The sequence below is a fragment of the Aricia agestis genome, chromosome 16, assembly GCF_905147365.1.
Source record: "Aricia agestis chromosome 16, ilAriAges1.1, whole genome shotgun sequence".
Lineage (NCBI taxonomy): Eukaryota > Metazoa > Arthropoda > Insecta > Lepidoptera > Lycaenidae > Aricia > Aricia agestis.
Genome location: NC_056421.1, coordinates 3,075,299 through 3,087,782, shown reverse-complemented (window position 1 = coordinate 3,087,782; position 12,484 = coordinate 3,075,299). Strand labels below are relative to the sequence as shown.

General features: G+C 36.3%; 1 protein-coding gene across 1 annotated transcript; it reads right to left on the bottom strand.

The window, feature by feature from the left end:
* Positions 1 to 348: 348 nt before the first annotated feature.
* On the bottom strand, positions 349 to 11,755 carry LOC121735006 (sensory neuron membrane protein 1-like). Its single transcript, XM_042125673.1, has 11 exons — positions 11,731 to 11,755; positions 10,374 to 10,513; positions 9,913 to 10,070; positions 9,346 to 9,496; positions 7,819 to 8,076; positions 6,811 to 7,022; positions 5,337 to 5,503; positions 4,912 to 5,030; positions 2,971 to 3,096; positions 1,447 to 1,588; positions 349 to 463 (listed from the first exon to the last, which is right to left on the bottom strand). The coding sequence occupies exons 1-11, from the start codon at positions 11,753 to 11,755 to the stop codon at positions 357 to 359; spliced, it is 1,605 nt and encodes a 534-aa protein (XP_041981607.1). The 3' UTR covers positions 349 to 356.
* Positions 11,756 to 12,484: the final 729 nt, after the last annotated feature.

The following is a 12,484-nucleotide window of genomic DNA, read 5'->3' as shown; positions in this document are numbered from 1 at the left end:
TGTGACATTTTATTGCACATCACAGAAGGTAGAGACAGAATCAAGAAGGAGAAAAGTGGGTACGGATTATAGACTGGTACATAGGAAATTAAAACTAAAATATTTTTTTTTTATGTAGCTTTTCCGGCTAAAACACAAAAGGAATAAAATTGTCGAGAACTTTAAATTTTTTTAGATGTATCTCAAGAAGTGAATAAATAATATTATTTTTAATTGAATACAAGTACCACAATATACCAGTTGCCTATAATAATTTTCTATTAAATTAATTTTAAAGAGATAGTGAAAGTTTAAGAGTTAGAAGAATATGAGAACTGATGTGTTTTTATAAGCTACAGTTATGTGCATGTTAGGTATTATTCTATCTTAGATGGTCTATCCTCTTGGGCATCCATGCCCTGTCTAGGGTTGACTTTTGGGGACGATGGCGACCATTTCACATCAGCGAAACGCATGATGGTGTCTGAAAAGAAAAGAGTTGACAATCGTACAATGCGCGTGTGACTCCTTATGGAATAATATTTTTATTAAATTTTATCACGTTTTTCGATAACTAGGAAATTACAAGTTTTTCTAGTATCAAAAGAAAATTATAAGTTTAGTAAATCATCATATTGTGAAGTATCGAAGTCTATTAAAAACGATATAGGATCGTGTATAATGTACCATCGAGGAAGTTGATTCCTATGCAATAGGCTTGATGACTATTTTTTTTTCTTATTGGTAATTGAAAGACCCTTAAAAAATAGAAACATCGCTGAAAGAATGACTCGGATAGCTTAAAAATTCACCAAGATATGACAATTCAAACATCTCATAAAATAGACCTGCCCGAAACGCTCCATACAAAGTGCTACGAAAGACTGACGTCACTCTTTCGTAGTTTGTACGCATCGGGAGAGAACGTTGTTCGGTAGGTATATTAAATATTGAGTTTATGAAAGTGGTTTCATAACAAAAGTTGCTTTTAATTGCATAAGTTATCGATTGGTATACAAATATTAAGAAATTTAATTGAAAAAAAAAAAACGACTTGATTATCTAACTTTGAAGGCGCATAACAAAAAAAATTAAAATGCTATCGAGCTGTAATTTTGGGAACACTTATTTTTCACCGTGATTTTTTTTATTTTATTAACAAAATTCGCAAATCTTTGACCTTGTCATCATCCCTATTGACAGACCAACGTTATTGGGTCGAATATGTCAATTCAATGTTAATTGTGATCTGTCAGCTGGGTTTGACGTAACGCAACCAAACTACTTAGGTCCCCGATTTGCATAGGAATCAACTTCTCTGATAGTACATTAACCAATAAAACGTCTCCGAAAGCTGCGTACAAGCAACGTTCTAGCTACTTGACATTTGCAGTACTCATTCTCTGCACTCACAAATATACTAACAATATTTAATTAATTATAATATAAAGTTAATAGAAAACTGACCTTTAAAGTGATAAGCCATAGAGCCCAGCATGCCGTACACGCAGCAAAACATGATGAACCAGCGTAGCAGCCCCACTGCCCGTTTCGGATAAAAAAGCTGAAACTTCAGCATGTTCACGAACGTTTTGTTCAGGGCCAAACCCTGGAATGTAAACTCAGCTTTATTTAAAAAAAATATTTTATCAATGATGATAAAAGTTAGGACAGGCTACGCGTTGAATAATTCTACGTCTTAGTAAGTCTTCAACGATTTGGAGTCTGAAGAGTGAAACTCTTGTACTCTTATAAATTGTTATACGTTATTAAATTAAGATCGAATTAAGTAGGAGTAAGCTGTAAGAGTCACAAGAATTAAAGGGTTTGATACTACGCACAGGATTTAATGCTATGGAGGGCTTAAGAATCAGCATCTTATAACTCCAGGTACCATCGAGGAAATTGATTCCTAGGCAGTTGATGGACTTACGCCATTTGGTCGAGTAATGTCAATTTAATGTTAGTAGAGACCTGTTGGCTGGATTTGACATAACGCAACCAAATTAGCTGGGCCCGCTATCTGCCTGATCAACTTCTCTGATAGTACCTAGTCTAAGCTTATACAAATTAAATAAGGTTCAATACAAAATACTTCAAAAGCCTCATCTTTGTTTTGAAATCATCGTATATTTTTAACAATTTACATCAAAATACGTCTCTGTTTTTATTTACTCTATTTACATTTCGTTACCAGCATTTGAGTGTTCAGTGTAAAGGAAAAATAAAAAGATTTTTACCGCTGCGGAATTGTTTGGCTACTTTTTTGATGACCTGTCACGAAATAAAGCAGACGCTCCACAGATAAGGTGGTAATTGACAGAATTAAATTATTTGGTTAAAAACTTCAGCAGAAATTTTAAGTGAAATGTAGATAGTGACTTTATTTCCAACATAAAATTATACGTAATTAAGAATTATTAAAATTCCGTATCTTGAAAACAACTGAAGCGATTTTGATGAAACTTGCAGTATTCCCTAAGTTGAACCATACCTAGTACGACAAAATAGAATTACTCAAATGGGACTTGTATTTCTGATATGCAAACATAAACATAAAAACATACACACGTACCGTACAATACATACATAAACTTTTGAAATTTGGTATATTTGTTCAGACGCTGCTGTAGACATAATAATTATCTTATATCTTTAAACGAGCAATTCTTGTATATATATTATATATAATTGGAATCTCGGAATCGGCTCCAACGATGTTCATGAAATTTAGTATATAGGGGGTTTCGGGGGCGATAAATCGATCTAGCTAGGAATCATTTTTAGAAAATGTCATTTTATTCCTGTTTTATCGAATACCGAGCAAAGCTCGGTCAAATAGCTAGTTATGTATTGTACGAAAATTGGGTAGTTCTGCAAATATTACATACATACAGATCGAATTGATAACCTCCTTTTTTGAAGTCGGTTAAAAAGTGTGATGTAGGCTGGTTTTAAAAAAAATAAAAATTGTGTGACTCTTATAATTACCTCTTCCAACCAGAACAGGGGTACGAGGGTGTTGGTGAGGTTAGCACACTGTTCCACCTTGTCCGTCTTCAGCAAGTTAATGTTCAGCTGCACGCGTTGTTTAGCCACCATCGGAGTACCGGAGACCTGGCAACATAGAATAGAATAAAATAGAATATATTTTATTGCGTTCAAGATATTGTACTATCAGAGAAGTTGATACCTAGGCAGATGGCGGACCTAAGTAATTTGGTCGCGTTACGTCAAACCCATCCGACACAGCACACAGCTAACATTGAATTGACATAAGCCGACCAAATGACGTAGGTCCGTCAACTGCCTAGGAATCAATTTCCTCGATGGTACAAATATAAATACATTCAGCAAAGAATAAAGATACAAGAACGCAATGGCGGCTTTATTGTAACTGAGCAATTTCTTCCAAGCGACCTATGGCATCTATAGGAGTACTATAAACATAATAATAGCTCCCACACCGGTTTCGGTGACGGTGGCCGGTTTCATTGAAACCAGGTCAGCTACGCAGGAGTAATTTTATAGTGCCCAAGTGTGTGCGCAGTACACAAGAGCACTCTCTATTCCTTTACTCTCATAACCCAGTGGGACGGAAGACCGACACGACCAGCGAGTGATCAGGCGCAGGACCGACTTTTTACATGCCCATCCGACGCATGGATCATCTTACTTGTCAGACAATCAGGTGATCAGCCTGCATTGTCCTAACCAAACTTGGAAATAACATGTTTCCAACGCGGGAATCGAACCCACGACCTCCGAGTCAAGAGCCGCGCTCTATACCACTAGACCACGGAGGCGTTACTATAAACATACTAATATTATAAATGCGAAAGTGTGTTTGTCTGCTACCTCTTCACGCCAAAACCGCTGAACCGATTTTATTGTTCGCTAATCAATATGGATTATGGAGATATTTTGAGTTCCGACAAACTGAAGGATACTTTTTATCGCGGAAAAATTTACGGCTCTCGCGCGAAATACCCATTTTGGCGCAACGAATTTGCGAACATCCTTTAGTATCAGACTATGTTATCTATCTTTTTTAAAGAAGGGAATCTCGCATGAAACATTGACCTGAGCCCCAGCCAAGACATTTTCTTAATCGCTTCTCTATAGAATCGTGGATCAAAATGTATGGAATTGACATAACCTGAATTGAATCTCGACTTTATTTTACCGAACGCTTTAAAATGTTAATCGATGATTCTATAAAGAAGCGATTCCGATAACGTCGTGGTTAAAGGGCCAGAAAACATACCAAAATGCATATTATTTTGTTAAGAAAACTTGGCTTGAAACATTAATTTTGCCGCGAAGAAAAATGTCTTTTCCACGGCATTCGACGTCTGCCGTACTATGTCAAACATTTTAATCCTTCTTCTGTTTTTTGACCGTACGGTGCAGATTATATTTTTTTATAACAAAACGCCGGAGAGAATTAATGGTGATGATAATAACTTGTAAGATCGACTTTTTCCCTACCATAAACCCCATCTAAAGATATGAAAGTTTTTGCACAAAATGAGGAAAATCGGACTGAAAATTAAATCGTACGCGGAATATTCCCAAACAGCCCTTAATTTAAGGCGTCGTCTCGCTTTTAAACTCACCACGCCTTTAGTATTATACATTTAGAGCACTTTAGCATTGTCATTGGGAAAATTCCGGCAAAAAAAGAAACCGCATACAAAAAGGATTTTTAATACAATACTTTTGTATCCACGTGAACATTGACGTGAGCTGGAATTGTTTTAAAAATTCTCACATTCGCAAAAACGCGAAAATAGTTTTCTTGAAAGATTGCTATAAATTTTCCGGGCTGAAAATTTTATGCCCTTTAATGAGGTTCAAATCGATTCTACGGCAGTTGTGAATAGGTAATAGATAAATTATCAAATACTCTAAACTATTGTTGTTGCTTACCGGTTCAAAGTCAATATAGATTTCGTGATCTTCCATATTTGGGTGTAGACCATCCACCAAATTCTGGAGGGAGGGGTCTGCGTCGTAGAAGTGTGGTGGGGATACTGCGAATGGAGCACCTATAACAAAAAAATAAAAGCTGCAAAGACAAAAGAGCTAAGTGCATTCCTGTGGGGTGAGCCAAAATCTTTTCGTTTTCGCTTCGATATAGAATCGCCGATGATAATGTATGGAATTGACATATAAGCGTTCGTTAATATGACGTTGACTGACTGAGGGTGCTTCCAATGTTAGACCATTTGTGACATCTGGTGTGCTAAAAATAAAAATAAAAAATGCTAATGGTCTTTCACCAGCTATATTCTGTTATAACTCTAAATAATCTTTAAAGATATTAATTTGATCCTCAATCTTCAAAGCCTTACCAATACATTCCTCGAGATACATCAGTCCCCTCAAAGGACAGGAGCCGGGTGGGCTGCAGTAACAATGAAGCTCAGTATCATTAGCCAAGTTCCCGATGTTGACGATATATCTGTGAGTCGCAATGCCGCGGTAGTACGACTTCCTTTGATACCAGGGTTTAAAGGTTCTGAAAGAGATATAAAGAACTAGATGGTGCCCGCAACTCCGTTGCGCCAAAATTCGTTTACCGAGTGGAAGCCGTAAATTTTACCGGGATAATAATAATAATAATATAATAGCTCCCACACCGGTGTCGCTGACGGTGGTCGGTTTCATTGAAACCAGGCCAGCTACGCAGGAGTAATTTTTATAGTGACCAAGTGTGTGCGCAGTACACAAGAGCACTCTCTATTCCTTTACTCTCATAACCCAGTGGGACGGAATACCGACACGACTGGCGAGATCAGGCGCAGGACCGACTTTTTACATGCCCATCCGACGCATGGATCATCTTACTTGTCAGACAATCAGGTGATCAGCCTGCATTGTCCTAACCAAACTATGAAATAACACGTTTCCAACGCGGGAATCGAACCCACGACCTCCAAGTCAAGAGCCGCGCTCTATACCACTAGACCACGGAGGCGTTACCTACCGGGATAAAAAGTATTATAAGTCGTTTCCCGGGACTCAGAGTATCTTCATATTTACCAAATTTCAGCAGAATCGGTTCAGCGGTTTGGGCGTTAAAAGATAATAGACAGACAGACACACTTTCGCATTTATAATCGTATTGATGGATGTAGGCACTTTATCGCTGTGAGAATGAATTTTTAAGCTGTTAGACATTTCTATTCGATGTAATATATCTTTCTTCTAAGTAGAGTAAGTAAGAGACCATCGCGTTACTAAAGACTTCATCATCATCATATCGACGTGGGAGAGCCATGCTTCGGCACGAATGGGCCGGCTCAACCGGAGAAATAACTCGTTCTCACAGAAAACCGGCGTGAAACAGCGCTTGCGCTGTGTTTCGCCGAGTGAGTGAGTTTACCGGAGGCCCAATCCCCTACCCTATTCCCTTTCCTACCCTCCCCTATTCCCTTCCCACCCCTACCCTCCCCTATTACCCTATTCCCTCTTAAAAGGCCGGCAACGCATCTGCTGCAGCTCTTCTGATGCTGCGAGTGTCCATGGGCGACGGAAGTTGCTTTCCATCAGGTTACCCGTTTGCTAGTTTGCCCCCTTATTTCATAAAAAAAAATCAAATATTCGTATTCACTATTCCAATAATATAATTATTATAATCGTATTTATTTTATGATCATCTATCATCCATACTTATGTTGCAAATGCAAAAGTCTGTCACCTTTTCACGATTGTTCCACTATACCGATTTTGTTATTCAGATACAGCCTTAAAATATATTTTTAACAAAAATATCTGATTCACGGGCGATAAACGAATTTCTACCTAATTGCAGGCCAAACTTACCGACACAAATCCAAAGAGAACGACTCCAGCCTGTCATGTTTGGTCAGGAAAGGTGGGAATATTGTCCCATCGGTGCCTTCGTACTGCTTGCAGTGGCCTGACCACCTGTCCTGCTCCTCCTTACCATCGACAGCTATCACCTTACCCACGTCCATTATGTTCTTTATCCCACGTAAGACAGTTATTACTTGAGGGTTTACTGAACCGTTGCGCTAAAAGTGCTCAATTCTAATATTAGTTTGAGGTTATAAATTTTAAGTAAACGACGAAATTTCACAGTACTTCTTATTCATATTTGATCATTAGCGATAAAAAAATCCTATCTTCCTTTTGATACATCTTACCAGATACGGCAAAGCCTTCTTGCCTTATTTGTGTAAAACTAGAGATCGCCCAATTGTCGAAATTCAACCTTAGTTTCAACGAAATTAGGACTAAAAATATTGATTTCATCATATTTTTTTCAACTCTTGTCTCTGGGACTTAGCTGATCTCAGACTGGCCGTGTAAGCATTGTCTAATAGTATCTAAGATTCAATAAAAAAAAACTAAAATCCATTTTCAATTTGTCACCTTGTTGTCAACAGACTTCAACCATAAAATATAAAAGAGTATAATTCGTAGGTATGGGCTTGTCACTCAAAAATCTATATATATATATATATATATATATATATATATATATATATATATATATATATATATTCTTCGTTCTTATTTAATCAAAACACTTTGCCAAAACATCTCCAGAAAAAAGTGGATTGTCCTATGTGTAGCTATGGTGTGTCCTAAAACTGAGCAAAGGCCTCCAATCTTTGCTACCACAGTTCACGATTTTATGTGTAAACTTATTATGTAATTTCTTGTAAATCCACAAGCTTCTTACAGACGAACGGTACCTACTTATCGACGGCACGCGTCGATGGCAGTCGCTGGATCTTTTTCACTGATTTTTTTGAAAAGCTCTCGACTGCCGTCGACAAGTGCCATTCGTCCGTAATCTCTTACCGGTCCAAACAAAGAGAACATGAGCTGGTTATTCGGTTGGATCACAAAACTGTTTGCTGCTTCCTTCTTCAGGGCCGTGCATACAGCCTTCGGCGCGAACTCAGTTCTGTCACAGTTGATCCGGACTCCATGGAACAGTAGGTCTATAGCCTTCGCAGTTATGAAGAAGGTTGATGGGTTCTCGAATATGCCATTGATTGCTTTGGATATCATACTCAGCATAGCGGGTTTGGTCGAGTGTATTTTGTTTATCATGGCCTAAAATGAAAATAGTGTTATTATCACCAAAATTAGTGATAGATATAACCTTTGTTAAAAATATTTCTAAACGTAGACATTATTATAATATTGTAAAAGTATTACTAATCTAATATAATAAATTTTCGTCTCACAGTGTTTGTGTTCGAACTCCTCCAAAGCGACTCAACCGATTTTTAATGAAATTTGTAATGTACATTCGTTAGGCCTGAGAATAGGTTTTTATCTACTTTTTATGTTGATACTAGAAATAATTTATAAGTCATAACAACGTTAGGCGGGTCATCTAGTGTTCTTTATAGTATTGTAGAAATTTCTACATTACTAGTTTTTTAGGGTTCCGTACCTCAAAAGGAAAAAACGGAACCCTTATAGGATCACTTTGTTGTCCGTCTGTCCGTCCGTCCGTCTGTCAAGACCCTTTTTCTCAGGAACGCGTGGAGGTATGAAGCTGAAATTTATATCAATTACTCAAGTCTACTGTCCCTTGAAGCTGTGAAAAAATCAAACTTCTAAGCCAACGCAATCAAAAGATACAGCCGTTTATGCCGCAAATTTTCGACACTTGCAAGGGAATCAAAACCTACAGGGTGCTTCCCGTGAACTCAGAATCTTGAAATTTGGTACGAAGCAACGTCTTATAGCATAGATAAAGGAAAAATTACGAAAACCATAAATTTTTAGTTACATCACATAATATATTTTTTTTAATAATTTTAAACTTACTACCCATTTCCTCATAAACGCGTAGAGGTATTAAATTGAAATTCATACCAAATACTCAGGTCTATAATACCTTTAAGCTGTCGGAACCCTCGGTGCGCGAGTCCGACTCGCACTTGGCCGGTTTTTTTTTTTTTCATCTTTTTAGTAAAAGATGGCCCCGTGCGAGTTTCTTATGCCGGTTCATTTCGCCGGGTTAGTTCCCGAATTGGTGGAGTAACCTTAGTTTCGACGTTCATAAAAATGTTTAAAAAAATTAACTCTGCATAAAAAATATTTGATTAAGATTTTTGACTTCAGAAATCCGATCTAACCCGAACCCGCGGAGATTCATACATGAGTGAGATAATATCTGAAGCCAGTTCTACGTTTATTATTATTTACTTTACAATAATTATTTATTATATTTATATACATAATACATATACGGACCAAATTCGGATCGGACGTAGTACTAAAGTGTTTCGAAGAGTAGATCTGGCATAGGCAGCTGATTTGCTCTTGATTAATAAAATAATCTAGAAATGTAATAGTGAAAAGTCTTACGAATAGAAGTGGATGAGGCATGACAATGATTTCATCTCCCGTCAACCCCGGTCCTGATAGTTCTGGTTTAAAGTAGAAAGTATCCTTCCTCTTGTATGTTATAGTATCTGTGTCTTCGTGATCTTCTATATCTACCTTTTCTTTCCATTCTCTGACAACATTAAAAAATTATTAAACCATACACCTTTACGTTTCGTACTAGATAATATTATTATTTAGGTAGATTACAGGATTGTCTATTATCGTTTCCGGGGCAGGGTGGGCCGACAGGATACGGAAACAGCCGAAGTTTAAATTAAGAACATAAACTACGTATTGCACTAGTACTATGAAATACGTAATTTATGCAATTTATGTTCTTAATTTAAACTTCGGCTGTTTCCGTATCCTGTCGGCCCACCCTGCACCGGGGCAGTTCAGATGCCGAAAATTTGAGCTTATATTATTTTCTATCATATGCCTATTATAGAGGTATATACTACTATTATAAAAAATACTATTATAAAAAAAATTAAAAACACAGTACCTAGCTAGTTTTAAGATTTTCATCCAGCACCCAGTACTCACTCAAAATAATAAGGTCCTACTTCTTTCACGATAGGTTTAGCACCTTTCTGTATGTCATCAACATTGGTGTAGTTGAAAAAGTATATCTTGAAGTCCAGAGCAAAAGGTATCACCTCCCACATTTGACGCACATCCGTTTTTTTCGAGAGTGCCATTTGCTAAAAAATATTTCCGAGCTCTTTTAAATTTAATTGCGTTCTAAATTTAATTTTGAACGCCCAAACCGAATAAATAAAAAAAAAACAAAACTAACAAACTTAAAATTCGAATTCAAATTTTTTAAATTTAAAACGTCGGCCATTTTCGCATCTTTTACATTTTAAGTTTCTGTAGTTTTATGTCGAAAATGTGATATGATTTTAGACTGCTCCTTTATATTTCTAACGGTTTCCAAGTTGTATTTTACTTTAAATAACATATTCAAATTTTAAAATAAAATATACAGTTTGTTATCTTAGTACCTTCTTAATTTGGCTTTTGATGATGGCTGGCACTATGACCCAGCACACGATGAGGTTACCAACAAACACCAGAAAAGAAATTAGGCCAATCTTCAAATGCTTTGGTAGCATCAACATTTTAATACCAAAACAAAATATGCCTGAAACAAATTCTTAAAAATGTACGCCTAAGAAAATGTAGATATGGCCCAGAAGATTTTAATTAGAAGATATTTTAAAGAGGGGATACTAATATAAGTATAATAATTATTTTAATATAGATATAGTATATAACTTGTAAGTCATTTCTATATTCATCTTATCCTATCTACGCCATATTAAGACACATGCAATCACTAGAATTTTTCAACCTCTAATGAAAACTGATTTCTTGATCACTTGATAATTTCCCATAAAATTCCGACATTAGTCATAATGATAGAGAAGTACCACAATTAAAAATTACTATGAAATTACCTTTTGATGTCTATAATAATCGATTAAGCAGAGATTGAGTAGACGACTCAAGTCGTACTGCAATGGATGTCATAACATAATCACCTACCGACCTTAGTAATTTATGCAAAGCGCTATTAATGTGATACTTTTTATTACAATTTTATAGTGACATCATCGAGGCTGCAAATTGTAAGTAGTTTAAATTATAGTTCCGTTCGAAAATTGATTGGACTGGTTTGGATGTGTGTGTTACGAATCTAATATATACATATTTTAAAACAAAGTCGCTCTTTTCCCTCATGTCCCTTTGTTCCCTTTAATCTTTAAAACTACGCAACGGATTTTGATGATTCTTTCAGTGTTAGATAGCCCATTTATCGAAGAAGGCTAGGAAGGGCTTATCTCGCGAACTACTGGAGCAATTTTTATGTTATTTGGAACAGATAAGAAGTAGACCACGTGAAAGATAATAGGCTATCGATTTTAATCATATTTTTTTCAGTGGCTATATATTTTATACCCGTGCGACGCCGGGGCGGGTCGCTAGTTTACCATAAAATACGATGCTTTTTAAAACCCCGACAAATAGAGGGGTGCTATAAGTTTGACGTGTCTGTGAGTCTGTTTGTCTATCTGTCTGTGTGTGTGTGGTTATCCGTGGCATAAAACGGGTGGACCGATTTTGATCTAGTTTTAGCTACATGATGCCCGCAACTCCGTTGCTCCAAAATTCCTATTTCCTTTCCTGGGACTCGAAATTACTCCATAGCAAATTTTAGCAAAATCGTTTCAGCAGTTTGGACGTGAAGAGGTAACAGCCAGACAGACACACATTCGCATTTATTATATTATAGTATAGATTCTACCCCAGGGTCCCTACCATAACCTCAAGTATAAGTATTACTTACTTTAATATTACTTTTGAATTTCGCATAAACAAACATGATCTCTATTTATATATAAACATAGCTACGTTTTTTTGTTTGTGCGAAATCTTAAAGTAATGTTAAAGTAATATTGCTATAAGATGTCATGGTAGTGGCTGGTCCAAACATTGATACTTATTATATTTTTAATACGCTGTGTTTTAAAAATCAAATAATATTAAAGGTTCTCATGTTGTTATTATTTCTTTGAAACTTTAGTAAGTTATTAATGTATTTGTTTAGATATTGATAACCAAACAAATACCGTCCTTTTTAGGGTTCCGTAGCCAAATGGCAAAAAACGGAACCCTTATAGATTCGTCATGTCTGTCTGTCTGTCTGTCTGTCTGTCTGTCTGTCTGTCTGTCCGTCCGTATGTCACAGCCACTTTTCTCCGAAACTATAAGAGCTATACTTTTGAAACTTAGTAAGTAAATGTAGTCTGTGAACCGCATTAAGATTTTGATACAAAAATGGAAAAATTATTAAAAATTTTAGGGGTCCCCATAGGTACAACTGAAACAAAAAAATTTTTTTTTCATCTAAGCTATGCGTGTGGAGTATCTATGGATAGGTCTTGAAAAATCATATTGAAGTTTCTTACATCATTTTTTTCTAACCTGAATAGTTTGCGAGAGAGACTCTTCCAAAGCGGTAAAATGCGTGTCCCCCCCTTCCTCTAATTTCTAAAGGGGCATGATAAGTCTAAAAAAATATATGATATACATTACTATAAAAACTACCAAC

What these genes read in the sequence shown, in the direction of transcription:
- LOC121735006 (XM_042125673.1), bottom strand. Translation starts at nt 11,755, where the DNA reads ATGTTTGTTTATGCGAAATTCAAAA. An exon ending in GTATCTCGAGGAATGTATTG is followed by an intron (nt 5,031 to 5,336) that starts GTAAGGCTTTGA and finishes TTTTTGTTATAG; the next exon opens with GTGCTCCATTCGCAGTATCC. An exon ending in TCTATATTGACTTTGAACCG is followed by an intron (nt 3,097 to 4,911) that starts GTAAGCAACAAC and finishes CTATGTTGCCAG; the next exon opens with GTCTCCGGTACTCCGATGGT.